We start from the raw sequence: 26,264 nt of genomic DNA on the forward strand, positions 1-26,264 counted from the left end.
CACGGATGCATCTAAAAAAGAGAAATCCCAACATATGGTCAATCTTTATGTGCATAACTACAGAAGCTATATGGTGACACGGAAGAGATCATGATAACATATATAGTCCATGTTCAGGCGTTGAAAATGTTCTCCGAGATGAAGCATCTGTTCAAATCAACCGGAAAATACAAAAGATACCATGGGTGATGCAATATGGAACCCGAACTTAAGTTCCACGATGCTTTTTAAACGCATCAAAAACACTGGATCCGTTCAGGACATCTTCCTTGACCTTCTCATCAGCCGCCACAAGCTTCGCCATTAAGGCGAGAACATCGTCGAGAAGCTCGGCAGGGATAACCGCAACCCCGTCGAGCGGGTCACAGAACGCAATGTCACCCTGGATTTTCAGAAGTCAGAAAATGCAATATAGGACATGGGCTTTGTATTTTCTTTCCGGAAAATGGCTTCTGAAGGAATAAATATTAAATCGTCCTATTGCCATACCGGAGAAACTGTAACTCCACCTATATTGACAGGGACATTTCGTGCTCCAGGTCTGGACTCCGCACCAGAGCCTACAGTCGATGTAGCTTGGGCCCAGATCTAATAAATATGTTCTGCTGTTAGTTGGAGAATCATATTTAACGCATGCTTAGATTGATTAGATATAAATTTCATACGTACCTGTAACTTTGTACTCCGCAATTCAGCCATATCCCTTATTCGGCCATTCACGACTACTCCTTTTACACCTAGGACCTTCATTCGCAAGGCCATTATACCACCCACGGCGGCACAATATTGACCGGCAGGCTGCTCAATGACGACGACGGTCCCTGGTTGTGCCCAGTCAACCCAATGGCTACCAGCTGGGATGCCATGGTCCTTTGATGGGGACGTGTCTTCCGAGACAAGGTCATGTTTTGGTATGAATTTGAATGTCGATACAGGAGCGACAACTTTTGGTTGGTTTTCAACGTTGATGCGGGACGGAGAAAAGGGGACTTTTTTGTCATAAAATAGAATTAATTTGTCACCCTCTCATGTCAGACCAAAAAGAACTCGACTTTTGCTTTTCCTTTCTTTCCCCAGCTTTTTCTTTCTATGCCAGTACGGTATAAATTGGTGTACAGGCTAAAAAGGGGTCTTATAATAATATCCCCAGAATATAACTGGGCTTGTAGCATCACCGGGAACGTGCATGAGATCTGGAAATGTTGGTGCTCACCGAGATCAGCAAGGAAACCAGCTCGAGCAGTTTCGCCTTTGGGGACTTTCTGGAGAGCGAGAAGAGCATCTGAAACCTGCAAATCGGCGTCAGCCCCAGTTAGCTACTCTACAGTACGTATACTCAATACAAAATAGTTTATAAATTCTTACATCGCAAACCGAATACTTCTGTAGAGCAGACAGCTTTGCCTCCAGCGATCCTGATGTCATCCTGAGCAGCTTGAGAGAATCGATAGGCCGGCAGCGGAGCAAATATTTCGGCCAGGAACCAAACTAAATAGTTTGGCAAGCTCAGACTTGAGAGCGACAGCAAAAAGCCTTGAACTGATAAATATAAGGGCGGTTGAGATTCTTCCCAGCTTCAATATGTTGACGACAAGTGTCCACAGCCTCAAGGACCAAACAGCGCATCTTACAGATTATGATGTTACAAATATTTACGTCCCCACTCCCGACTCACCAAACCTTCACATGAAGATTCGATCCGCTCACGACGGGAAGACCCGGTTAGACCTTGGGCATGCAGATATCGCGCCTTGGATTTCGGCATAAGAACTCTGGGGTCTATGCTTGACAGCAAGGCTGGAAGTCTTGAAGGGAAATATTCCAAGGTTATTAATTAATTACGGATTAGTAACCACAATTCCTCCAGCCTTGCCTCTGCGATCTCGCCCAAGTAATTATAAATATACTGAATCCAATATCTCAGCAGCCATCCAGAGCGCCAGCGCCATGTATTAGATTGTATTGCCCGCCAGCGTCCATGGGTCTGCCAAGAAGAAACAGCCCCGCTCTCTCAAGCCTCCAGGAAGATTGGACTGTGAACTAATAGTTATAAAGACCCGGAGAGTCACTGTTTTTGAACCTTCTGGATATGTAGCAGCTATCTTAAAGTATCTTCTCTCAATGAATCACGGACAAGGACCTTGAATGCCCATTCACTAGTCCAATATGGCATCTCAGTGGCCCATATACAGTCGCGAACAGCTCGTCAAATATGTCAGCTATATTTATAACCTCCCGTTAGACCAAGGATTGACCAAACTGTCTGAAATTGAGGATCTCGTCCGGAGTGACCCTCTCAAGGCATTAACTACGCTTCAGCAACGGCAGCTCGCAGCCATACCGTTTTCAAATGTGGTGCTACACTACTCGCAGCACCGTACCATCTCCCTGGACCATGACCACCTATTCCACAAACTCATTGAGAGGGGCCTGGGTGGCTACTGCATGGAAAACACAAACATCCTGGCCATCGTGATGCGCTCGTTGGGATACCAGCTTTACACAACAGGAGGAAGAGTGAGCAAGACTTATGATGGGCCTAATGCTACTGGCGAGTTTACCGGATGGTGAGAACCTTGATCAGAAATAATCTTGGGAGAGCAAAACAATAAAAGAGAAAGTGGAGAGCACAGTAGAAGGGTTTAGGGCTACTGCGTAATGAAATATGCATGAGCTGATCCGTTTGTGTAGGGGCCACATGATACTGATAGTGACCATTAAAGGGAAAAAATACATGGTATGCTCCCCATCCTCTCCACTGGAGACATTTTATCAGTGCTCATTGCTTAAGACATCTAACATAGGTCGATGTTGGCTTTGGACCGAATGGCCCAACCCGCCCAGTCCCGCTTGAGGAGAATAAACCCCTTACGTCCTTCATTCCCGCACACATGAGATTGATCAAAGACAACATCAAGCCCAATGTTGATCAAAGCCAACGGCTCTGGATATTCCAAACCCAACCTAATCCTGAAAGTGAATGGAGAGATGCCTTCTGCTTTTACGAAATCGAGTTCCTGCCCCAAGACTATGAGATTATGAACTTCTGGACAAGCAAGCACCCTAAGAGCTTCTTCACAAAGAAATTTTTTTGCACCAAATTCCTTCTGAATGAGGCGGAAGACGATATCATCGGTACCTTAGTGTTGATGGGGATTTATTTGAAACGGAATATCAATGGGAATGTAGAGGAGCTCGCCAGCTTTAACTCTGAAGATGAAAGAATTTCTGCATTAGGAAGGTGGTTTAATGTACATCTCGAACCTTTGGAAGTTCGAGGAATGAGGGACTCGGTCGTGGAAATTTAGACATAGGGTAGAGGCGAGGCCACGGAGCCAATTCTCCCTCCCATATCCATAGTACGAATGGTTTTCTGGATTGATCAGGGAGTGAGATAACATATATGTATTGTTGGTAAAGTGTAGAGAAATAAAAGGAGTCTTTTATTAGAAAAATCGTCTCTCCGTCTAGTTATATATGGTCAGCGTCGGTACCGGCTCTAGGAAAGGAACCGCGAGTCTAATTGATACTGACCTTCCATGGATGATTCACCTCGAATCCCACTGGCGCCTCATGGCTGCTGTCTTGGCCTCTGAATATCCCCGTGATCCTCTGATCCCGTTCCATCACTAATAAAAGTCAGTTTTCGCTGCCTGGCCGCGTGGCTTTTCCGTGTACATACTTTGCTGTTCAAGTGTCAGCGAGACATCCATTCAATTGGCTCAGCGCAAGAAAACATACCTTATCCCACATATCGATGCCCCGTCTTGGGTTTTTTCTTCCGTTTGAGTAGTACTTCACCGTCGACAATCCGAACCCAGTGACGCCGAACATCTAATGCGTGGAGAGGTGAGCCCTTCTTTTCGGATAGAAGGTGTGCAGGGAAACCTACTGCAATGATGATCCCATACGGGAGAAGGGCTTCGAAGGGAACACCCATAGCGTAATATATGCTGTAAGGAGATGACCCAAAAAAATCTCAGCAAGTTTCGAAAAGAGATGCCGCAATTGCACAGAGATGCCGAGCAAGAAAACGTTGAAATTGGGAGGAAATTGGTATCTCACAGAGCAACAGCTAAATGACGATGGTTACGAGAGAACCGAATGGGGTTTAGTGTGGAGATGGCTTGGCGTTGGTGAGTAAGCAAAATTCATCAAACCTGACCTCGCTCAGCCAAGGGGTTCTCAAGGAGAGGAGCATCTTGCTGGCGACAAGCAGACTGAGGGTTGAGCTGGTTGGAATTTACGCGTCTACTTACTGATTCCGTGGGTACTATCTTTGTGCTTTTGTTTTTTTGCCATCTCGTCTTCGCTCCCAGCGCGTTTTGCCAGCAATCCCCATCCTCAAGCCATTGAACTTCAGCTAATAGATTTACACTTCTTTCAGATACGCTATTATACGACTTTGGGCCTTGATCGCATAACTGGTTTCCTTGTGTGGGCGGGCTACAGGTTCTATTGATTGTGGTGGCAGGTGTTGATTTTGACACTCATATATCCACAACTCGGAGCGCAAGCGTACTCCTCAACCTTCTCCCCTTCCGTTTGACGGAAAAGGGGAAAAGACACTCTGTGCGGTCTTCTGCCAACCCGTGCACTCTGACCCAATGGTCTAGGTGCATTTTCAATCTGGCGACTGTAGTAGCTTATACCATGGCGGCGACAGTGCCGGCCTCATACGGAAACACCACGATCGATCATCAGCCAGAACTGGTTGACAGTGACCGGGATGCAGAGGGTGACGAGGACGATGAGTTATATCCTGCCCTCCCACCATCTGCAACTACCGTATCTCAGGGAATTGACGATAGGACGCCAAATGACCGGAAGGATGTTGAGGCAATCGTAACCAATGATCAAGAATCTAATGAGGTTGATATAAGGCAGCCAATTCAGGATGGCTCTGCTGGGGAGGATGATATACCAGACGCCAACGATAAGAATTTTGTTGCTGATGTTGATGTTGATGATGATGAGGAGACTGAGACTGTCGGGGCTGTAAAGTTCCCAGACGGTGAACCCAACTCCGACATCGATGACGCAGACGACGATCCTGGTGACCCAGATGCTGCGTTTGAAAACGAATCCAGCGAGTCGAAGGTGAACTCCAATATCGACTCTTCTGAAGAATCAGAAGTAGATGAGGAATGGGAGGCCGAAAGCAATGACAAAGATGATGTGGATGCAGATGCATTAAATCCAAACAATTGCATGTAAGTTCAAAAATGTATTCATGAAGGAAGCCAACACTCACTGATTATATGCAGAGTCTGTGGCCAAGATGAGGAACATGATCCGGGTGAAGAATTCGAGGACTATTTATCCTGTGCTGTTTGTGGTGATCATTGTAAGTTTTGATGGGTTTTTTGATGGGGTTTAAAAAGCTTGGCCCATCCTCCCCTGACCGCATTGTGGAGTTGAACCTAATTGATTGATTAATAGGTCATCGTCAATGCGCGCGAGAACGAGGAGCTTTAAATAACGAAGAAGGTAAATTTGATTGCGCTTTTCTTACCCATTTTTGCAATGGGGTCGACCTCTGGAGCTATCTAACTTGTGAAATTGTGTTAGATGCTGAAAATTGGAGGTGCCCCGGCTGTGTTAAAAACAATCTGGAACCTGACAAGCCTGTGGAAACCGCATCCCGACGAAAATCTGGCACATCTAACTTCGCAAGAGATCTACTACCTGCACATAACAAAGAGCTGGGACCAGAATCTCATTCCATTTTCAGCTCATTAATTGTCGACGATGATCCGTTGGATGGTTCGAGATCACTCCGGAAACGCAGGGCTTCGGATGATGTTCCCGAAAGTTCCAACACGGCCCCTCAAAAGCGACAAAAGAAAACGCCCACCAGATTCGAGGGGATGATCCCGACTCCTCTGCCCAGGAACATGAAAGCAGTCCAGGCATTAATCGAAATTTCTGCAGAGAACAATTTTTCAACCCGCCAGTCAAGATCACGCAGAGCACGGAAAACCGAAATGCCCCTCTGTAGGATTGTTCAGCGGCAGCATGGAAAGATCGTTCTTTCATTTCGCCTAAACAGCACGAAATTAAATAAAATCTTTAGTTCCCAACCAAAACCCAAAAATTCAAGACGGAGACCTCCAAAACCACCTCCAGCAGCTGAGCCACACCAATCGCACTTTCACCCTGTTACACCTTTGCCATACAGTGCTCCCTTCTACTCCTTTCACGACCGGGAGAACGATGAATTGAAATCAAAACCGTACGGAGGAATATTATCAGAAGCTGATGCTGACACATCAAAAACACTTCCTCTTGCCCCAGATCGTGAGAAGTTCGAGGCTGCTCGTAAAAAAGCCGAAGAAGAATGGAGGCAAAAAATGAACGCTGCTGAGCAAGACGGGGAGTCCGCACCTCGTGCTTCACAAAAGGTCTCCGGCCCACCAAGTAAAATTAAATACATAAGCTTTGGTGGTTATGAGATTGAAACATGGTATGCTGCGCCCTATCCAGAAGAGTATAGTAGAAATCGAGTTCTCTACATTTGCGAATTCTGCCTCAAATATATGAATTCGGATTTCGTCGCTTGGCGCCACAAACTCAAATGTCCGGCGAAACATCCGCCTGGAGACGAGATCTACCGTGATGGATCTGTCTCTGTTTTCGAGGTTGACGGCCGCAAGAACCCGGTATATTGCCAAAACCTTTGCTTGCTTGCGAAGCTCTTCCTCGGGTCTAAAACTCTCTATTACGACGTCGAACCATTTCTATTTTATGTCATGACCGAATATGATGAGTTGGGATGTCACTTCGTCGGCTACTTTAGCAAAGAGAAGAGACCTAGCTCGTCAAATAATGTATCTTGCATACTAACTCTCCCCATTCACCAACGGAAAGGCTATGGCAATCTTCTGATTGACTTTTCCTATCTCTTGACAAGGGTGGAACGCAAAACAGGGTCTCCGGAAAAACCCCTCTCAGATATGGGACTTGTTTCCTATCGCAATTACTGGCGACTTGTTTTGTCATACCAGTTGCGGCATCAAAAATCTCCTGTTAGCATTGCGGAACTTTCAGAACGTACCGGTATGACAGCGGATGATATCGTATCAGGTTTAGAAGGACTGCGGGCCTTAGTTAGGGATCCCCAGACAAAAACTTATGCCCTACGGCTAAATTACGCATATTTTGAGGAATATATTCAAAACTGGGAGAAAAAAAATTATATACGGCTGAATCCAAACGCTCTTGTTTGGACTCCCTACGTTATGGGTCGCAGCAATCAGTCACATTACGACCGGGCACCTCTACATACGGTCGCTCCGCGAGACGAGAATGACGGCGACGGTGAACTAGACATTAAAGGCAGCGGCGATAACAATGTTTATGGTGCCAGCAAGTTGGAGAACATGAATGGCGATACATCTAGCTCGCAAGACGGCATGTTCAACGGACGCAACCGAGCTACATCTGCCTCTCCTCCATTTGATCCCCCTGGCCCACCGTCCATGAATGTAATGCCTCTTCGTGGCTCTTCGTCGAGGCAAACTAATGGTGCCAGCACTCCGTCAACATCGTCCTCTATGCTCAATCCAGCAGCTGGGATCCCTCCCACACGATTCGAAATATTCCCTCCCATTCAAGGAACTGTCACGAAACGACGACCTGGTCGACCTTTTGGCTCAACACGTGCCAACAAGTATAAAGGACGCGCAATTTCGGCTGCGGCTACGGCTCCGGCAACCGCCCGGACAAGTGGTCGGAGTACTCCGAAGCGAACCACCAGCCAGATTACCAGCACTCTAACGCCTTCAAGTAGAGGGTCTCGCCTCAGAAGGGGGAGAAGCAGTAAGCTATTTGATAACAATGATGCTGACGAAACTATGGGAGACGGCATCGACAGCAGGGAAATTGGCGAACTTGAGCAATTGGGAATGTCGGAATGTTGTCCGGCGCAAATTGATACGGCTGGTGTGGATGTTGAGGCGAAAGAGGAAGTCCGTTCCAATCACAGAGCCGATGATGATGATGCTTCCTCTGAGAGGGATGTCCAATCAAATGGCAAAGGCAAAACTGCTGGTGCACTCGAAGATGGCAACACCAATATTGACAAGGTTGCATGCACTGTCTCACCAACCGGAGTCAGCAAAGTTCACAAGAGCCGCACCGCGGATATAGATATCGTGAACCATAAAAGTTCCCAGGGGTCTAACCACGGGGCGGACAGTTGTCTCCAGTCAGTCGACGGTATTGGAGGAGAACCTTAGGTACCTGAGATGTCCCAGCACGCCGACTTCTGCATCTACGATCCAAGATGTTTCAACGAGGGACAGAAATGGGATATAGGATGGGAGCTTATTGGAATTCCATTTCTTTTCTTGTGGTAGGCGTGATAAGGGTTTATTACATGGATTGATTCACTGCGGGGTCATGGACAAGTCAGCGATATTTTTGCCTCCATTTATTTTACACCACAACCGTTTGGCTTTACATTTCTTCCACATTTGTTCCCCGCATCATCTTGTTCTTGATCACATTTACAGATTTACACATTTTTATTTCCCCTTTTTCGGGCCTGCAACCTAAAGTAAACACATGTGCTCTCCTTTCCTTTCCTACCTTCCCACTCCTCCAATTCACACTGGCTGCAGTTTCACAGTATGTTTCCTTTACATTGAAACTGATATGGCATATCCTTTCCTCAACCTTCCTGCATTCCCTCCCCCTAAATATGCCGACAACCCTGTATTTTATTCTTATGGCTTCTGGTTTGAACAAATTTAAAACTATGGGAATTTTCTTTTGGCTCATGGAATGGCTATGGCGTATGTTATTTTTATGATCTTGCCCTCAAGGTTCTCCCACTCATCAAGAGAGTGCTACCAAGTGCTGCTACATTGTTCTACCCCATATTAATTTCAAGCCACCAGAAGTGATTGTCTAGAGTACAGCATGCTTTGGTTCTCATTACGTGCATCTTGAGCCACCAAAGTTACCAGGGTTCTGGCTAAATGGTACCTTGTGTCCGTGCGATGTTGTATCTGCGGATAACTTGGTAATGGATATTGAATTTTTGCCCCCACGTTCAACAGTGGAGCTTACCCATGTGTGATCGGCGGAGTATTATATATGCTTTGGGGTGTTACTTGTCTTGTTCTGGAGAGTTTGTATTCGACTTCATTTAACCCCTCCTCTCCCTAGATCTCCATCCTATATGAAACAAACGGCTCTATGTCGAGTAGATAGGCGAGATTGTGAGACCGATCTGGGACGACGATTTACCCTTGTTATAGAGCCAACTGTTATAGAGTCAGTAGACGTAGTTTTCTGGAAAAAATCCCCTGCAACCATAATGATAGACGAGACGGCCAATTTTAGATAGAAAGAAATATATCTCTGTTGTGTGAAAAGACGCCAGATCGAGAGATTAGCTCTGGGGAGCTTAATTAGCTACCCCACCCGCTGTGACTCTGGCTAGTAAATTTGCGCACGCATGTTATATTATTATTGCCATTGTTGGTCTGTTCTTCTTCTCTCATACATTTTTGCATTTTGGAATGTTGAAGTGGTTTTGACCCACGTTTCCCTTCTGATTTCACTACATACGCGGCGAAGTTAACCTCAACAAGTGACTGGATGGTGTAGTTGGTTATCACGTATCGCTCACATAGCCACTGGGCAAGTGGAAGTTTAGTTAACCACAATGTGTGCCGATAAGGTCCTGGGATCGAACCCCAGTCTAGTCATCTAAAACAATTTTTTTTCCTTACTCATTTTCTTTTATTATTATTATTATTATTTCTTTTCTCCTACGATGTATGTGGTCTGATGTGTAACTATTTTAACTTTCGTTTCTTTTTTCTTCTTTTTTTTTTCTTTTTTTTCTTTTTTTTTCTCTTCTCTTCTCTTTTCTTTTCTTTTCTTTTCTTTTTTTGGATATTTCCACCAGCCACCGATATTATGGAGGCCAGCGTGGGCGGCAAAAGACGCGCAGAAAAGCTATTGCCGACCCTCATGTCCGATTGGACGCGACTGGGGATGGAGAGCAAAAGCGGACAAAGAAATGATAGACTGAAATATCAGCGGAATTAGCCTGCTGAAGGCGAATAGCGAGGCGTCTTCTAATCAACTGCGTCGTTTAAAAAATCAACAAATGATATTCGAATCATACCCTCCCTCCTCTCTAAGCTCAGAAAATGGACATTCAATGAGACAAAGAAAACAATATAGCACGGAGCCTATCTCTTCCTCTGTGCTTGCGCAGTATATGTGCAGATTTCCTGCAAGGCTACAGTAGTATGTACATCAATTAGTTGATACCGACCACCGCTGTTGGCTGAGGTCCACTTGCTGCCTAGTTGACACGGAGTCGGTCATAAACGTAGTCATGGCTTAATCTCTTGCTAGAGAAATACGGGTTTCTTTTTTGGTTAGTCTATTGAGAAAATGATCAATCTTTTTTTCTCTCTCCTGAAGTTTTAGTAAAACATGATATTTGTTCTCTATGCTTTAATAATAATAATAATAATAATAATAATAATAATAATAATGCTGGGACGACTTTATTTACAAACATAAAAAGTAACCCCATCTATACATGAATGTGTGTTACCCGCAAACCACAGTTTGATCGAATTTTCCGAAGAAGCTTGAATCGGATTTGTGGTTCCGCTCCTTGGGGCTGCACTTATTACCCATGGTATTCTCCCGTAACTAGGAACATTAGCTTTCTATCTGTCCTGCTTAAAATAAAGAGTGGTTGGCGATCTTCGCTAATCCTGGGTAGCATACCTTTTTCCTTTGAAGAAGCAATAGAGTATGAGAAAATCTACCTTTCACCTTTGAAACGGAAAAGTATATGGCGAAATGGTTTTCTATGCTAACAGATCTTACAATTACTCTATTAGACAATTTATCTATTCCTCAGGGACCTGATAAAAATGCGACTCGTAATAGCGTCCTATCTATTTTCTGCATTCTCTCTCTGAATTTAACAATTGTTCGCTGTCCGTTCCAGGTTAGATATACGAAGTATGACCCACCATCACCACGCTCGTAAAATTTATGGAGAAAGAATAGCCTGTTGAAATGTGCTGGATCATTTTCCTCTTGCTCAGTATGGCACATAAACCTGGTCGTTTTTTTTTATTGAAAAATAAGACTCCATGTTGTTAGAGAGCATAGTCAGCTCTTACACTCCACATGATATTTGGAGTTGAAAGGTCCAAACATCTCGGCTTACTTTCCTGGACATCTGATCGGTTGAACAACGAACTAATGGTTGATCATTTGCTGGGATCTCCCCACATCAAATCAATCATTCCTCCGCACCAATGAAATAATGTTTCAGATAAACCTTAACCTCCCGTCTGGATATTGGCGGGCTTGTTATCCACGGCATATTTCGATGCCAGGGAGTTAGTGGCATATATCGTCCACCATGCTTCGTAAACTTTACGGTCAAGGGCGTGCGCCCCCTGGTAGAGTGATGGCCTGATTCACATTCCAAATATATACAGACCTAAGTACAACTGCACGAGATAAGGAAATTCCTTGATCGGAAGCTGAGACATATCCACGAAAATCCGAGGCGAAGAATGACCTTGAGCAGGTATGCTGCGTCATGGTCTGTCACGAGGCCACCTTGATCCTTCCCGAGGTATTCATGTGCCCTTCCAAGTCAGCAAACAACACAGCCTTGAGACTTTCTTTGCTTGCTATCTTTCACTTCCGTCACTAAGTGTGTAGTTATCAAGACAGGATTAGTCATTTAATTGGAGAGTTTCAGCCACACGACAATTAATCAATTAATCGCCATAATGCGGAGAGGCCTTGATGCGGATTATGTATTTATTCATGTTGGATCTAGCACAGCTGTTCCTCGTCTGCTGTCCCGGATGGGAACTGGAACCGGAGCTCCATATATGGGCTGCAGCGGATGTTTAGCTTGGATCCAAGTAATCTTCCCAATCCGGACCCAGGTTTCGCTCCTCTGTGAACTTATGGATGTCGATTTCAGCTGGGGGGTCATTCAACGATTTGGATATTCGTGCAAGATAGTCGAATAAATACTTGGACCTTCTGGTCAGATATTAACCAGTATTGTACTTTCCTCTTCTCTCAGCCTCTTTCTTCGAGAAGATAATCAGGATTCATGGAAGAATCTAACACCTGCCACATGTCGAAGGTTGAATAAAACGGGTGTAGTAATAGAAAAATGGGTTGCTGCATCCCCTTCCGTCAGTAGTTTCCACGTCTATCATTCCCGCGTCATTTAACGATTCAGCCTCAGTTATGAAAAGTATCTCTTGTTCGCCATTCTCATCATAATTTTGTATACCCGCATCTCTCAAGTCGCACATATATTTATGGAATACGGCGTAGAGGGTGTAGAATTTCTTTTCCATCCTTGTAATCAGGGGCTTCTGGGCGAGAGGAGATCTTGAGGGGAGAAAACATAGACGAGACATGAGAAGCAATTCTCATCCAAAAACTAACTCGAATTCTTTTCCAATTTCCTGAATGGAAGATTATCCATGTGTACTCCTTGGCCCCGTAATCTCTCAGATTTGAGATGAGATTGGCTTTTGACTCATGGAACTATTTGGTGCGACAAGTATTGGAAAATACGGTGCCGAAGGGTCCTTGGCGACCTTTCGAGAATACCCTGATGATCAAGCGCCATGGACTTGTTGGAAGGAAGGGAAAATAAGAACAGGAAGAGTTACTCTGAAGGAGTTAGCACGTTCGACTGGTGTGCACTGTGCTGGCGCTCTATGCATTCTCTTGAGTATTTCAAGACAGGGGCCCAAGCGGTGCAAGCGTGATGTCGATCTGGGATGTGCCACTAACCATGGATCCAATGCTTTCCTACAACAGGGATCAAGGATATGTCAAGCCGATGGTCCCGAGATGGTGAACCTAATTGGGTGCGTAATACGCACTCAACTCAAGTGTGCTTGGCTCAAATGATGAGTGGTAGTCCACATCCAGGCTTCCAGTCTAGCATTGCCAAGAGGCCAAGGGACGGGGTTGGGGATAAAAAGCAATGGAAAGAGGAACTTATCATTGAGTGTCACTAATTGTAATTAATTATTATTACTATTATTATTATTATTATTATTATTATTACTATTTTTTGATACGGCATTCGTTATTGGTCGATCGAATGCAAACCTTTTTCATGAGATTCTGAGCTCGAAGCACGGGAATTCCAGCTTCAAGCGAGGAATGGAGATGATGGTCCCATCGGCATGCGCAATTATGAGATTTGCCTTCACTGAAGCTCAATTTTGTCCACAGGGATGTTTACATGTATCTTAGCTCTCACAGCCTGTTGTGAAATCGCTTGGAGAAGTTTGGTTGGAAGCATCAGTTTGTGGTCATAAGATACGGGCTTGAGATTGATTAACTTCTGTCTGGCTGCCTACTGCCACCCCGATTGAACGGCAAAACGGACGTATTGGATGGGACCGATTCATCATAGATGTAAAATCCTCTGTCGAATGGGATTCGGAAAGGATTTTAAATTCCCCATGTCAGCTTGCAGGGAGAAGGTGACTGGGATACAGTCGTATGTAATCTTGAATGTTGATAAACTCTTTTAGTTCCTGGACGGATCCGGGTCAAGATTCTGCAAGTCTTGCGGATCAATACCAACGTTGAGAAGAGGGACCTGTCAGTTAAAAGAGATCCATGGATTCAAAGAAGGTGAAGCACGTTAATTTCAGGTATCCATGGATTCGAAATCTGGGCGCCATGTTGACAGCAACTAAAGGAGCTATCATGGGGCTAAGAGAGTGGTTGAGGCTTGAGTATGATATCTGTAAATCAAGCCTAGAAGCAAGTTCCAAGATTGGTAACTAGCCGGTGGTAATAACTAATGACTTTAGGGGTAAACTTTCTTCGCGCCTGTTATCAAGGAATCGCTTGGTCTTGAAATGTATATGTACATACAAGCAGTTATGTCTTTCGATATCGTTTTTCAGTGAAATAACCTTGAACCCCAATTGATGCGATCGTCTGATGCAGTTCATGTAACTAAAGGGAATACTTTTGCTTAAGTTGACTGATTGAGAGAAGGTTTCGTAGCTTTCATAAGCTGTAAAGCATGGCTTGTTATCACACGATCTTGTGGTGACAGATGGTACAGGTTGGGATGAGATTTTGTATCCTCGCAAAATATCGGCGTGTGTCTTTCGAGGCGTCAATAGAAATCAAGACTTCATGAGGCAGGTTGAGGAAGCTGTTTCACAAGAACCGGACCAATGTAGCTGTAGGTACCCGGCACTTGTTATCAACCCAAAGACTGGGACATAAAAATGCCGGTTCAAGGGCTTCAGGAAGCCGACGACACGGGGTTGGTTGGGCTGATTCAAGCAGTGGTATCCTGGTGCACTGATGAATTTGACTGGCCAGATATTTTCTGGGTTGGTGGTGAATCCGCTTCGGCATGATTGGCTGGATGGGGTCCTAGCTACAGGTTGGTCTAATCAAGGTCCGAGTTGGAGGAAAGCCTCCTGCGTTTCCTCGTTTCTTCCCAAACCCCCCCATCTGCAGAGAGTCCACTATTCTAAGCTGAGATGGCCTTTTGCGGCTGATGACGAATCATCAGCTGGCGTCTCGATGAAGCACTTTTGAACATTACTCTGCTTTATGACCTTCCGATATTCGTTGTTCAGGAGGTGGTGTGTTATGATACGAAGCGCGAATCAATAGTTGTTGAGGAGAAATCGGGAAAGATACATATGGCTCCATCGATCCTGGATCTGCAATTGACCAAGGTTCTTCCGTGGACGCTAAAATATCCGAAACCTGTTTCGATCGTGGCTGAAGCTTCTCGGAAATCCCAATCCTGAACTCGAGAAGTGACTTGGACCCCGTTTTGTGCTGAGCATGTTCCACACTAACGATACTTGGACCCAGGTACCTCATCCATGACCCCTTCACACCTTCAATTATAGCCACGCGAAACAGCCGGGCGCTTACAGGGGGCGTCTTTTCTTGAACCAAGGCTTACCCACTCGATGTGGAGAATCGTGTGCAGGACTTAAAAGGTTTGACCTGGATGATTACAGCGTCGAAACCGCGTGTGAATATCGCGAAACGTCCTTGCAGCCCCAGGAAAGCTTGGACAGCTGGAACATAGCTTGGTATCAGTTCCCCAGAGCACCCACTGCCATATATCAAACGTGACTGGGTTGACAGACCATATTTTATGTGGTATGCATGTCTGCGGTTTGCAGCGCTTGTTCAACACCAATTATTAAGAGAAGTGCGCCCTGTTTGCACTCAAGCAGCCAAGATGGCCAACAAGTCGAGCTCTGTTTGCGCTCAGTTTCCAGGTATCGTTATGTGCATCATTCGTATTATTGACGGCATTGTGGACTCTGCCCTCTTCCCTCCGGACATAGATGTCCACCAAGCTTGGACATCATTTACGCCCGATTTTTTACAACGGAAAATTGACTGTTCATGACCACGGTCCCCCATTTTTAAAGCTAAAGCGTCTAGTTTGATATCACTCGTCACTTGGGCCGTACCTCTGCCGGAGATGTGATGTGGTGCCTCCAATAAGATGTGATTTCCTGCATCTGGCCCGTCCTTTTTTGGTCAATGTTTTCAAGCCCCATTGAACAGGGGTCTGGAGCATTGACTTCTCACACACTTTTGCGAGGCCAGCAGGGAGCCAACATGCCGGAGATGTCTCTGTCTTTAGTTGTTGACCGTTTGACTTAAACATCGCACATTATTCGAGCCGTCGTTCTGCTGCATGCAAGCCCTTCTGCCATTGAGTAGGTAGCCATATTTTTAATCATTTTCGTCGCAATCCCGAACCCTTTGTTTCTCGAAACCACCATTCTGCATCGGAAATAGATGTTCGATCTTTTAGGCCTGGATCGGCAGAAATAATAATTTGGGAGCTGGTAGCTCACTTGACAGGCAAACAGAGGTTCTTGTTGGGTGTTTTTGCAAGCCGTAGGATATACGATTTCCATCTGGACAGTTCTCAGAATTGTATGTGGTATTCGATACAGTTGTATTATGGAGCTTTCCCCCAACGTTACATCCTCTTCGCCTCAGCCCTTCCTCCCATCGACAGTATCCTGTGACTTCAGAGGAGAAGAAACCAGTCCGAAGTCGCAGCATTGCAGGATCGCTGCATGGTGGCTAATGCTCTTTGTATCAAACCGTCCGCCCCTTTCGCAGATCTTGGTGACATTGGTTTTTTTTCCTTTCTCATCTGTACATGAATACAAATCCCCCCCTTCTGGACCTGGTGTCGAATGGGCGACGATCTTGACCGTGTCGAGTTTGCTGTCTGTCTGTCCGTCGAAGGTTCTTTTAAAACGTCGTAGACTTTATCCCTTTTACGTGATTCAGGGTTTTTCCGCTGGTGGACAGTTCCCCTCTCCAAGCACTTTTCTCTCTTCTCATTCTTGATCCGGTTTTTCTAACCGCGCAAGTCATATATCGACCTTTATAAGAAGCACAACAACGAACAACATAGCAGGAGTGCAGCCTGCGACAAGAAGAGCCAATCTAGGTGATTTGAAGTGCCGAAAATTTCTTGGACATGACATAAGAGATATAAAGAGTTGTTTGGAATTGATTACGAGATACTACAGTGATATGCCAAAAGTTCCCTTTACCAAGTTCACTATTTACTGATTTCCACTGGAATGATACGGAGATTACCCACGTACCCGAGCAGATAAGCATACCATACATAGGTTTGGCCTCTCCCAAGGCGCCCAAGTCCAAGTGGCAACCGGCGTCTCACATCATTCTATAGCGAATAAGCCATCTCTGCCTCTGTAACGCATACACCAGCATACAGAAGTTGTCAATCACGGGTCTACAGACATCTCCAGACTTCGAAGTTCGCTGCAAACGGACGGCTCGTTGGTCGAGTGGAATTTGACTCGAGGATCACCCCTCCACCACCCCCATCCACGCCCCAGAGAGACCCTCCTTTATCCCGATAGGGTTTTGGTCAGAGTTAGCCGTTAAACTCAAATACCGGGGAGTCCAGGCCGATTTCTTGGTTCCCACCTAACCTTCTGACGATTTGAAATACGCTGGCCAGGATAGAAACTACGGTTCCACTCGAGTGTCTACGCATCATAGCTGGGGAGTCAATTCGGGAGCCCATCTCCAAGCTCTTCAGTGACGTTTTTGCTTGTCTACTATCTGCCCATGGTTGTTATCTTGTTACCAGCTGCAACTTGAGTGTCTCCGAAACGTTTCCACGGTTCGCTCCACTTTTTCGTTCGATCCACAGAAGGCAACTTTGCTCCCAAGCTTCCAACTCAAGCCTAACTCGAGCTTCCTCAAACCCCTCGCTTGAGACTGCTATTGCTACTTTGGCTACTGCCACTGCTACTTGCTGCTGCTACGTAGAAGCCGTAGCCCTAAGGGGGGGGGGGGTTTGGAAGCTCTTTCTCGCTCTTCTCGTTGACTGAGGAGTTGCTTGTCTCGGGCAGAAAGCTTATCGAGCAAAATTGCCGCTGGGCCAGGTTAACCTTCCCTTTGTAAGCACAAAAGGTTTCTGACGACGCTGCTTACAGCTGAGGTATGTTTGCCATCCATCAAAATACTCTCTGGCCTCGACTCTTCCAGTTTCAATGTAACAGATTTATCCCACTGCGTCCCCACCCGTGATATAGTGCTTCATATCTATCCCCCATCCCTTGTCGATTGCTCGGTTTTTTATATTGATAGTCGACTCTCTTTTCGACACGGAGCTTTTGCTGTGTATTTCTTGGACGGAATCCATTTCTAAAACTCCATTCTTATCCCCAGGTACCGCCTACAAGGATCACATATACCAATCCTTGGGTCTTGCGAACCCTTTCTTCTGGAGAAGAGCTAAAAGCTATCCTTGGATATTTTGCAAACCAACACCCCCAACACTCTGACCTTCATGAGCGCCCCGTCATATCCTGAGGACCCTGTTTCACAGCGGCCAGCCCTCCAAAAGTATGTAGCCTATAGGTCTGCTAAATTCTTTTCCTTGCCTTTTGCTATGGCATTTGTTCGGCCATCATCATCACTGACGCTGCTTGATCGCTATTTAGCGCGGACTTCCGGCTTATAGTTCGTCAGAATCCAGAGCGGGCGCGTGTAGCGGGGGGCAAAGAAAAAGGTAACCCTGATGATGGCTCAGACCTTGAAATTCTCTTCTCGTCAACGTGATGGCCGAGGACTGATGGTTTTCTTTTAATTTTTTTTTTGCCTTTTTTTTATATACTCAGAACGCAAACCGGTAGATCCTCCACCTATCATCCAACTGAAAATTGATGAATCGAAAGACCCAGGGCAGTAAGGCTCTCCCTTAAACAACAATGAAATTTGGTGGTTGGTCACTTACAATTGTGCGAAGGAATTATCTGCAAAGCCCATTTTATTTCCTGTGCTGCACTCTGTATAGTGCAGTAGAGGATACACCAGCAACCGCAGTTCAATCAACAGCTCTTGCAGGAACACTGGTTTCATCCCTTCATCGGCTTAAGGACACTGACAATCTGGGTTAGTTGCTGGATTTCAATGTCATGTCCCTTTTTTTTTTTTTTTTTTTTTTTATATTTCACTGTCTGACATTGGGGTCCTCAGAAGGCGGCTTCTTCGTTTTTGGCGACCTTTCCATCAAGATTGAAGGGGAGTTCAGATTGAAGTTCAATCTGTATGAGATGCGCGAGTATGATCCCCCTCGAACCTACCTCCTCTTTGTGACTACTAACCATTTTAAAATAGAGTAAAGAGATGTGGCGGCTCTAGAGATGAAGTTGTGTTCATAAAATCAATACTTTCAAAGCCATTCACTGGTAGGTTTATTCTGCAGAGAGGTGGTGTTTTACACTCGCTAATCTTACTAGTCTCCCCTCCAAAGAACTTCCCCGGGATGGCGGAGTCGACGTGGCTTTCAAGATCATTTGCGGACCAGGGTGTTAAGTTGAGAATTCGGAAGGAGGCTCGTACGCTACTGTGAGTTCCCAGCTGCGAAATGGTATGCAAGGAAGGCAGAGGGAAGCAGCTGACGAAGTATTAGCAAACGAACGTTACCTCGCACAGAACCAGATTACTCTTCTCAACTACCACCTCGTTCTCCAGAGCGTTCTACTGCGTCGAATCAGCAAATGGGAGCGACATATCAAAATCGAGATTACGCTTACTACAACGGACCTGAAGCCAAGCGTTCACGAAGTTCTATCGATGTGAGCGGTCGAGGTTTGTACGATGGTGATGCTCGATACAGTCGACAAATGGATCCATACCAACCGCATGCGGCCAATCCGTACCAAAGCCAAGCGTATCAGCAAGGCATCATCCAAGGGTACACTACTGCTGGTACTGGGGTATCCGAATATTCCATTCGACAGGCGCAGCAAGGATCTACACCCACTCCCTTTGGGGCTGGTGATGACTCTATGGGGTCGATACGGTCACCTGGAAGTGCGTATATGGGCCAGCAACGGTATCCGTCATATTCGGGTGCTCAAGTGCCATACAACCTGGCTTCCTCGTCACAGATGTCTCAGATGGGCGAATCTACTACAGGCCGGGCTGGTTCGGCAGCGAATATAGGGGGGATCGTTCCTGGTCAGTCTTTTAGTCAACCTTCAGGACACATGCAGAGTCCTTCTCAAGTGAGACAAGCTGGTTCTGCCTATCCACAGGGGCACTCACCTGAATCTTCTACTACAGGTTCCACAGGCATGGGGATGATGCCTCAGGCGTACCAGCGATCACAGTACCAGCAGGGAGGCACTACCATTCTCCCGCCTCTGCAATCTAATCGCCAGGCATTGCCGTCAAATGGCAACGGCAGTTCGCGGGGTTACTATGATCAATCCATACAAGGAACTCCTCCTATTCTTCCTTCTCAGCCGGGACCCCCGGCTAATGGTGAGAGATATGGGAACGAAAGCCAGGCCGGCTTCGAGACACCTGGGACACCCGCCAATTCGACACCGCAATAAGCTGTGTCTTATCAGGATTGATATCGGGCTGTCTGTATATTCATACGTCTGATTCCGCGCTGAGATTTCTTTTCGGCTTACGATTCTAACTTGTATTTTTGACATGGGGGTTTCTATTTTTCCATTTTCGTTCGTTTGGATAGATTTGCACTGAAGGTGTCAAAAAAGGGGGTTCGGGATCCGGTTCGGTACAAATACAGCTATACCTGGCGCCAAAGGACATAACGGGTTTTTGTACTTTTGCTATTCTTTTTTTATTCTACTTTATTTTTCCGTTTCGTTCTTCGTCCATGGGGAATTTTCAAAAATTGCATAGTGTTTCCTCCTGTACATTATTCCCCCTTCCACCCACACACTGAAAGGGTGTCCTTTATCACACAAAATCAGTTTAACTTCAAAACTTTGTTCAAATTTGTTTCCCTTTGGTTTTTGTGCAGTTCACGCTAAAATGGTCTGGTAAATAGGGGACTGATATTTCTAAAGTTGGCAAAGGCGTGGATTTTGGAGATGGGCGTCTTAATTCATACAGATTACCTTAAAATATATTATTATATCCCTGATTGGATTGGAGGTCTTGTGAAAGTGGTTGGCTTTGCCCCTGTTGACCTACCGAAAATGTATGCCTGATATTATCTGGTCTGATAATGCAAGGATTCCCTTCTATTATTATTATTATTATTATTATTATTATTATTATACGACTCCAGCTGCCGGTTGTCACGAACGAGTTGTGTGCCATGTCATTTATCCTGCCCCCGTGTGCACCGATATCTTGCATTCAAGCATGTTACGTAGCAGTGGATTGTCTCTTCATCATCGTCACCTTATCAGTGCAGAAGCTGAGCTCACCCAGCACGACACAACAAGGCAATGTTTGTGTGTCTGTGTGTGAGGCGTGTTATGCTGCAGGGGCAGTTGTTTCCCTGGCATCGCGGTGGTTAGATGTAAACAACAGCGTGAACCTGCCGCAGCCAACTAAATTTTAACCAGTTCCTAGGAACATCTGTTTTGGTCCAACCCCCAAGTCTTCAGTCTGTCAGCTATTCAGGACCCGCGCTTTGTTGGCCCCCCTGTTTTCTTTTTCTCTCAAGTCCGTTTTCGCCTTAACCCCGTTGTTCTTTTTGTGGTTGCAGAGATTGAGCTGTCCTATCCGTGTGCTCAGGTTTAACCACCTGCTACGAACTGGTGCAGTGCCAGCCAGGTATATGTTAGTTGTATGATGCCGGAAATAATGGCAACGAAACCCTCTCTCTCTCAGACGTCAATTAATAAGATTGATTTGAGAGGGGAGTGGGATGGTGACCCAACAAGTCATGTCATCCTCCATGCGAAGATTGAGGTACGTAGCCCAATGGGTAACCCCTTTTTCCCCTCCCCTCCCCTCCCCTCCCCTGGCTACTTAGCTCTCCACATTCCCCACTCTCGCCAATATCAACAAGCAAATCAGCCCTGCAGTGAGTCTGACAAATGCTTGAAAAAGTTCGTGCCCGCACCAAATACGAAACTTCGACTTCTTGACTTGAGCAATGAGGGCATTGAGTTGCTAAAGTTTGATGGCCCAGCTCAAATAGGGGGGGAAATTAGCATCTTGCCTCACTTGCCTGTGGAGGACTTTGATGAAACACCACGGTCCTTATACAAGAAGGGAATGGATTTATCACCTCTCTCTACGAAAAGGAGACTGTTCCCCCCAAGCCCAACAAGCACTGCCAGTGAAATGATCCCTCCATTTGATGATATGAGCTCAGGACTAGAGGACCCATGTTTGCCTCTGGGTGATTACGCAGACGAAGATTACGACGGTGGAGATAGCAGGAGCCCTAACGCTTCAAATACAAGCATTTCGGAACACAATGAGTATCATTCCGCTACTAAATGCTTCGATGTCGGTCGAGCAGAACGTGGAGAGGCACACGCTGAAATGGGTGCCGGGGTATCTGAGTTCAAAGATGGTTCTGATCCCACTGACTTTTCCACAACGGGAACTGATTGCGATAGTGGAAGAAAGGGAATTTCTACTCGAGCAGTGAGTGATGCATTTAGGCAGACCAAGTCATCAATAATCTCGGTTTCTATCAGCCCGAAGATGGTAAAAGGACCTTCGAGCAAAATTCCTGTTAGAGCACCAAGTCTGTCAAGGCCGTCCGGGTTAGCTGACGAGCTATTATTGTATCCGTCGGAACCTGACGAGGATAGCTCGAAAATTGCGTCTGCTTTCCCACCAAAATCAGAAAACCCTCAGTCTGGTGGGATGTATATCCCTCGAGATCATAGACCGTCTCTGATACCGACTACTCCCAGAAACGAACAATTCTCTCCTGTAAGGCTTTTGAATACATTGCCCTCTGTATTGAACAAACAGAGGGCAGACCAAGGGTCTCAGCAATTGCCTAAATCGTCTAGCCGGGAAGTTTCACATGAACCAGGAAAGCAGCCTCTCTTTTTCGCTCCTAATTCTTTTCCGCGGCCTGGCCCGCGGGGATCCCGTCGATCTGAGCAACTTGCTCTGAAGAGTGGCGCTGCTATTACTCAGAGTGCTGGCGAAAAAATGGAGAAATCGAAATACGTATCAACTTGGCTGGAGGAGAGTGAGGATATAGTATCCACTGAGGTCCCTCATTCCCCGCTTATCTACCCTGATGCAAGGGTGATTCAAGCTGGGAAAGACCAGAAAGAAAACGATCCCACATTTACGGAGAGCAAGGATAATATTGAGAAGCCAATGAAGTTGCCAAGTCCTACTCCCTCATCTCAGCTTGACATGCCATGGAGTTCAGCGGACGAGTTAGCAAAGAAATGGGCCGTTGGTGATAATCTCGGTGAAAAATCTACTATCCCAGTCCCAGAGCTTGTCATAGTGGAGGAAATCTGCAGGGATTTCTACATACTATCTTCAAAGTCTGCTGGAAAAGCGATGTTTATCATTGAATTTGATATGAAAATAACGCTGGGACCCGCGCAACCGGGCGGGTGGCAACTTCTGAAGATACCAGGTCTTCCTGTCGACCAATACGGGAAGGGAACCTTAAAGTTAGAAATCCCCCACGGCTTAACGAAGAAAAGGCTGGACTGCGAAAGTGATTGTTTACTATATTTGGAACGCATCGACACAGGTTGTATTGCAGATTTCAATTTAGCAAAACCATTGGTTGTGTCTCTGCGAGCGGTGGAGCTTTTGACAAGCGAGTCTCGTGATAATCGCGTATTAAACTATGAAACCAGCGTAACTCTAAACCGTCGCAGAAAGCTTGGTACAAGCGTCATTGTGGAGTATACCGCTGTATGTGTATTGTCTTTATATCAGAAGAGTGTCTCCGCTGAAGAAGGGGCCATTGATGTTATTATTAGTGATGGACCCGGAGGCTATTTTGAATGGACAATGGAGAATGGCAATAGGGACTTCCGTATTGACCAGAAGCCCGTGAATGCTAGTGACATTGGGACAACAAAGGTTAGGATTTTCTGCAAGGAAAAAGATCTTGACCAGTGCTTTCGTATAACCTGGTACATTCCGTACTGGCCATCCTTTTCACCAACGTGGACTCCAAAGCTCTTTTACGAGAAACCTGAGACGCAGGCTGAATATGTTCCCTCATTACGTGGCCGGTGGGGAATAGGCGTTTCAGGAGGCCGGGCGATCGAAGAAGTGGGGATAGGAGAATCTGAATCATTTAACATGAAAGGAATTATGGAGAAATTCGAGACAGGGGACTTTGGGGACTGGGGATATTTGGGCTTGCCGACTTTTGAAACGAGAAGCACGACATACTGGGTTGTCCATCAGATGATTCGAGTCGTCATATTTTCCATGGTATTTTGCCAGAAGTTGGGTCTTCTTATTCAACTTCTCTGCGGTTATGTCCCCAAAACCCCCATGAAGGTGCTTCTAGCATTCTTCGCCGTTCACACAACGGTTGTCATTAAATACCAGCTTGGCCGCCTAAGTGTTGAAGGCTGTACCGGTCAAACCGCATATCATGAGCTAGAGTGTGTCCAGAGCGAGCCTCGTCCAGGTGACTTTGGCTGGTTTTCTTGGGAGAAATCCTTCATTGTAGACAGGGGACTGTTTGCACATGTAACCTATGTTGATGGTGGTGGTGGTGCAGGAGAGGTTACTCTTATGGAGCCTGAAAATGACAGTAGCGGAGTGGAATATCCAGGGAGAGAAGGGGGACTGCAAATTGAGGATACAACTCAAATCGACTGCCAAATCAGCACTCCTTCACTCAGCATCAGTGTAGTCATTGCGGGAAAGGGCGAAAATAACCTTGCATCATCCTCCACCTTGGAGCTACCCTTAGCTACGCCGAATAGAAAGCCAAAGAAGAATTCCACAGTCTCAGAACCCACTGCTAATCCAAGCAGAATGAGATTGTCACTGCGGGATCGAATTGATAGGTTTCTGGGCTGGAAAGGTCCGTTGGAGTGATTGACTGCTAGTTGCTTCTTAGCGTTAGCAGAGGTTCTTTGTCGTCATTCAAGCGAATGCTTTAAGGTTCGTTTGATTGGATGGTTGGTAAGGGGAAAAGACGAGAGCACACTTATTTGCCTAAGGATTGTTTATATCTTATTTTGTCATTTTACAGATTCCCATTTTTACAACTAGTTAACTAATAATTAGTTCTACGGTTGGATGAGAAATGAATGCACCAAGCGCTAGTCCAGGCAAGTAAAAGCCTTGACTAGTCCGTAGACTCTCAGTAATGATAGCAGACACGGAGGCCATTATTATTGAAATGTTGTGTTCAGTGTTTGGTATACTTCAGACGGTTTGACCGTGTTTACAACGAATCGCCAAATTGCCACGAAATCACATGACGTATAAGTGAAAGAGGTCGTTTTCATGGATGGATCCTTTGATCTCTTCAATGGTGAGAATATTCACTTTGCTCGAATATCTAGGGAGTTGAATCAAGGTCATGTGTTCTCGTGGCAATTTGGTGATTCGTTTTCAACTCGTCCACTAACTAGCTACTACTGGAGGCGTCCAATCTTATGAGAAGAGGACCCTGAATCCGTTCCAAGGGCATTGGTCGATATATGCTGGGGCACTTGGTTAACCCGTAACTAGTTGTATGCATATACTTAAAATAAAGAACAGTAAAAATAAACACTCTGTGCAACTGGACCTGTGTTGCGGCGCCAACTTATGTAGTGAGCCGGGGAACCAAGCATCGGGATCTTGCGTCTCGAAGCGGGGTTAAATGAACGATGAAATGATGACTATTAATGGAATGAACAATGTGAACATGTCATGATACGCACCGTCGGAATAGAACCGACCAATCTTTCCGTTACAACCCGGGGGTCTTGTAATCTTTAGCAATACCGCGCTGGTTGTAGTAACTAACTAGTTATGTCCTGTCGATGATTGTTCAAAGGCTTTCAGAAGGGATTGGACTTGGCAAAGATCTCTCAACCAAGGCTCACCAGCCCGAAGTCCAGAATAAAACTGTTATGCATAGATGGATCTTTTTCCAAGTCATGGCTACATAACGGAGTAAGGTAAACTAGGTCTTTCAACCAAGGATCGGACTAATATGAACCCTGGAGCCCCCTTCTTTTCTTGTAATTCACCGTGTCTAAGGTTTTGAAGGGGTTTGAAACCTATTTTCCATCTCATTCGATAGGAGCAAGATTCAATCTCAAGGTTCCAAGTCAACGCTCGTTAGCTGGGTGTGATCCGCCTTAGGTCCATTGTGCTGTTAGCTGGCACCTGCGGGGCCGTCGAGAGGGACCATACTTGAAGCTTCTAGGCTGACAATGTCGTTCCACCAGGGGATGATATAGTTAGTTACAGTGCTATCAAGGTCCCACGCGATTCAGCAATTTATATTTCTTTTGGTGATCGATTTCACTGATAGATAATAATGCAAGATCATTCAGGGAGGTAACGTCAAAAGGGATGGGAGGTTCCCTCGTCATTCACAATCGTCAAAACTCAGCTATGACAGCTGCAGTTTCATCAGCGTAACCTTTTCTCCCTCAGTTCTGTTTCCTCGTCTCTTCTTCAGCCACTGTTCAAAAGAGTTGGGTTCGGAATTGCCGGAGCTGGCCATATTCAACTACAAGAATCCTCGTTTAAAGCTGGGAAGCGGAGGCCGTTATCTAACACCGCTAGGTATGACGCCTTGTATCTATTTGCTCGTTGGTTGGGTAGTTCCTCATTATTGCAGTTGCATTCTCCCCAGGCTATCCTTTTCTCTTCCCCTGAAATTTCTCTCATCGGAGACATTGTCTTTTGCGTGACAGACACTTTCCCTGGCGCATGTCGTAACTTCACATCTCAAACCCCCCAACCCCCCAACC

At 45.8% G+C, this 26,264-nt stretch overlaps 10 protein-coding genes and 1 non-coding gene across 11 annotated transcripts; 7 read left to right on the forward strand and 4 right to left on the reverse strand.

The window, feature by feature from the left end:
* Nucleotides 1-208: 208 nt before the first annotated feature.
* PADG_01688 (bifunctional 4-hydroxy-4-methyl-2-oxoglutarate aldolase/oxaloacetate decarboxylase) lies at nt 209-1,425 on the reverse strand (the record flags this gene model as incomplete). The annotated part of the gene is made up of 5 exons (XM_010759244.1): nt 209-382; nt 490-588; nt 670-989; nt 1,214-1,289; nt 1,366-1,425. 5 exons carry the CDS (start codon nt 1,423-1,425, stop codon nt 209-211), a joined length of 729 nt encoding a protein of 242 aa, XP_010757546.1.
* Nucleotides 1,426-1,581: 156 nt separating this feature from the next.
* Nucleotides 1,582-1,767, forward strand: PADG_11300 (uncharacterized protein; the record flags this gene model as incomplete). The annotated part of the gene is made up of 1 exon (XM_010759557.1): nt 1,582-1,767. The coding sequence occupies one exon, from the start codon at nt 1,582-1,584 to the stop codon at nt 1,765-1,767; it is 186 nt and encodes a 61-aa protein (XP_010757859.1).
* Nucleotides 1,768-2,166: 399 nt separating this feature from the next.
* On the forward strand, nt 2,167-3,308 carry PADG_01689 (uncharacterized protein; the record flags this gene model as incomplete). Its single annotated transcript, XM_010758724.1, has 3 exons — nt 2,167-2,567; nt 2,692-2,737; nt 2,805-3,308. 3 exons carry the CDS (start codon nt 2,167-2,169, stop codon nt 3,306-3,308), a joined length of 951 nt encoding a protein of 316 aa, XP_010757026.1.
* Nucleotides 3,309-3,571: 263 nt separating this feature from the next.
* Nucleotides 3,572-3,940, reverse strand: PADG_01690 (uncharacterized protein; the record flags this gene model as incomplete). The annotated part of the gene is made up of 4 exons (XM_010758725.1): nt 3,572-3,629; nt 3,679-3,686; nt 3,742-3,834; nt 3,893-3,940. The coding sequence occupies 4 exons, from the start codon at nt 3,938-3,940 to the stop codon at nt 3,572-3,574; spliced, it is 207 nt and encodes a 68-aa protein (XP_010757027.1).
* Nucleotides 3,941-4,653: 713 nt separating this feature from the next.
* On the forward strand, nt 4,654-8,240 carry PADG_01691 (uncharacterized protein; the record flags this gene model as incomplete). The annotated part of the gene is made up of 4 exons (XM_010758726.1): nt 4,654-5,213; nt 5,268-5,347; nt 5,443-5,490; nt 5,572-8,240. The coding sequence occupies 4 exons, from the start codon at nt 4,654-4,656 to the stop codon at nt 8,238-8,240; spliced, it is 3,357 nt and encodes a 1,118-aa protein (XP_010757028.1).
* Nucleotides 8,241-9,603: 1,363 nt separating this feature from the next.
* On the forward strand, nt 9,604-9,719 carry PADG_11301. The gene has a single exon. It is a non-coding gene; the product is annotated as a tRNA-Val (tRNA).
* Nucleotides 9,720-11,915: 2,196 nt separating this feature from the next.
* Nucleotides 11,916-12,443, reverse strand: PADG_01692 (uncharacterized protein; the record flags this gene model as incomplete). Its single annotated transcript, XM_010758727.1, has 2 exons — nt 11,916-12,054; nt 12,145-12,443. 2 exons carry the CDS (start codon nt 12,441-12,443, stop codon nt 11,916-11,918), a joined length of 438 nt encoding a protein of 145 aa, XP_010757029.1.
* A 124-nt stretch (nt 12,444-12,567) lies between these two features.
* On the forward strand, nt 12,568-13,055 carry PADG_01693 (uncharacterized protein; the record flags this gene model as incomplete). Its single annotated transcript, XM_010758728.1, has 2 exons — nt 12,568-12,902; nt 12,956-13,055. 2 exons carry the CDS (start codon nt 12,568-12,570, stop codon nt 13,053-13,055), a joined length of 435 nt encoding a protein of 144 aa, XP_010757030.1.
* A 1,561-nt stretch (nt 13,056-14,616) lies between these two features.
* On the reverse strand, nt 14,617-14,907 carry PADG_01694 (uncharacterized protein; the record flags this gene model as incomplete). The annotated part of the gene is made up of 1 exon (XM_010758729.1): nt 14,617-14,907. One exon carries the CDS (start codon nt 14,905-14,907, stop codon nt 14,617-14,619), a length of 291 nt encoding a protein of 96 aa, XP_010757031.1.
* A 2,992-nt stretch (nt 14,908-17,899) lies between these two features.
* Nucleotides 17,900-19,955, forward strand: PADG_11302 (uncharacterized protein; the record flags this gene model as incomplete). Its single annotated transcript, XM_010759558.1, has 8 exons — nt 17,900-17,955; nt 18,054-18,121; nt 18,231-18,297; nt 18,359-18,504; nt 18,589-18,673; nt 18,730-18,800; nt 18,852-18,960; nt 19,025-19,955. The coding sequence occupies 8 exons, from the start codon at nt 17,900-17,902 to the stop codon at nt 19,953-19,955; spliced, it is 1,533 nt and encodes a 510-aa protein (XP_010757860.1).
* Nucleotides 19,956-21,186: 1,231 nt separating this feature from the next.
* PADG_01696 (uncharacterized protein) lies at nt 21,187-24,384 on the forward strand (the record flags this gene model as incomplete). Its single annotated transcript, XM_010758730.1, has 2 exons — nt 21,187-21,294; nt 21,436-24,384. 2 exons carry the CDS (start codon nt 21,187-21,189, stop codon nt 24,382-24,384), a joined length of 3,057 nt encoding a protein of 1,018 aa, XP_010757032.1.
* Nucleotides 24,385-26,264: the final 1,880 nt, after the last annotated feature.

This window comes from Paracoccidioides brasiliensis, assembly GCF_000150735.1.
Source record: "Paracoccidioides brasiliensis Pb18 unplaced genomic scaffold supercont2.2, whole genome shotgun sequence".
Classification (NCBI taxonomy): domain Eukaryota; kingdom Fungi; phylum Ascomycota; class Eurotiomycetes; order Onygenales; family Ajellomycetaceae; genus Paracoccidioides; species Paracoccidioides brasiliensis.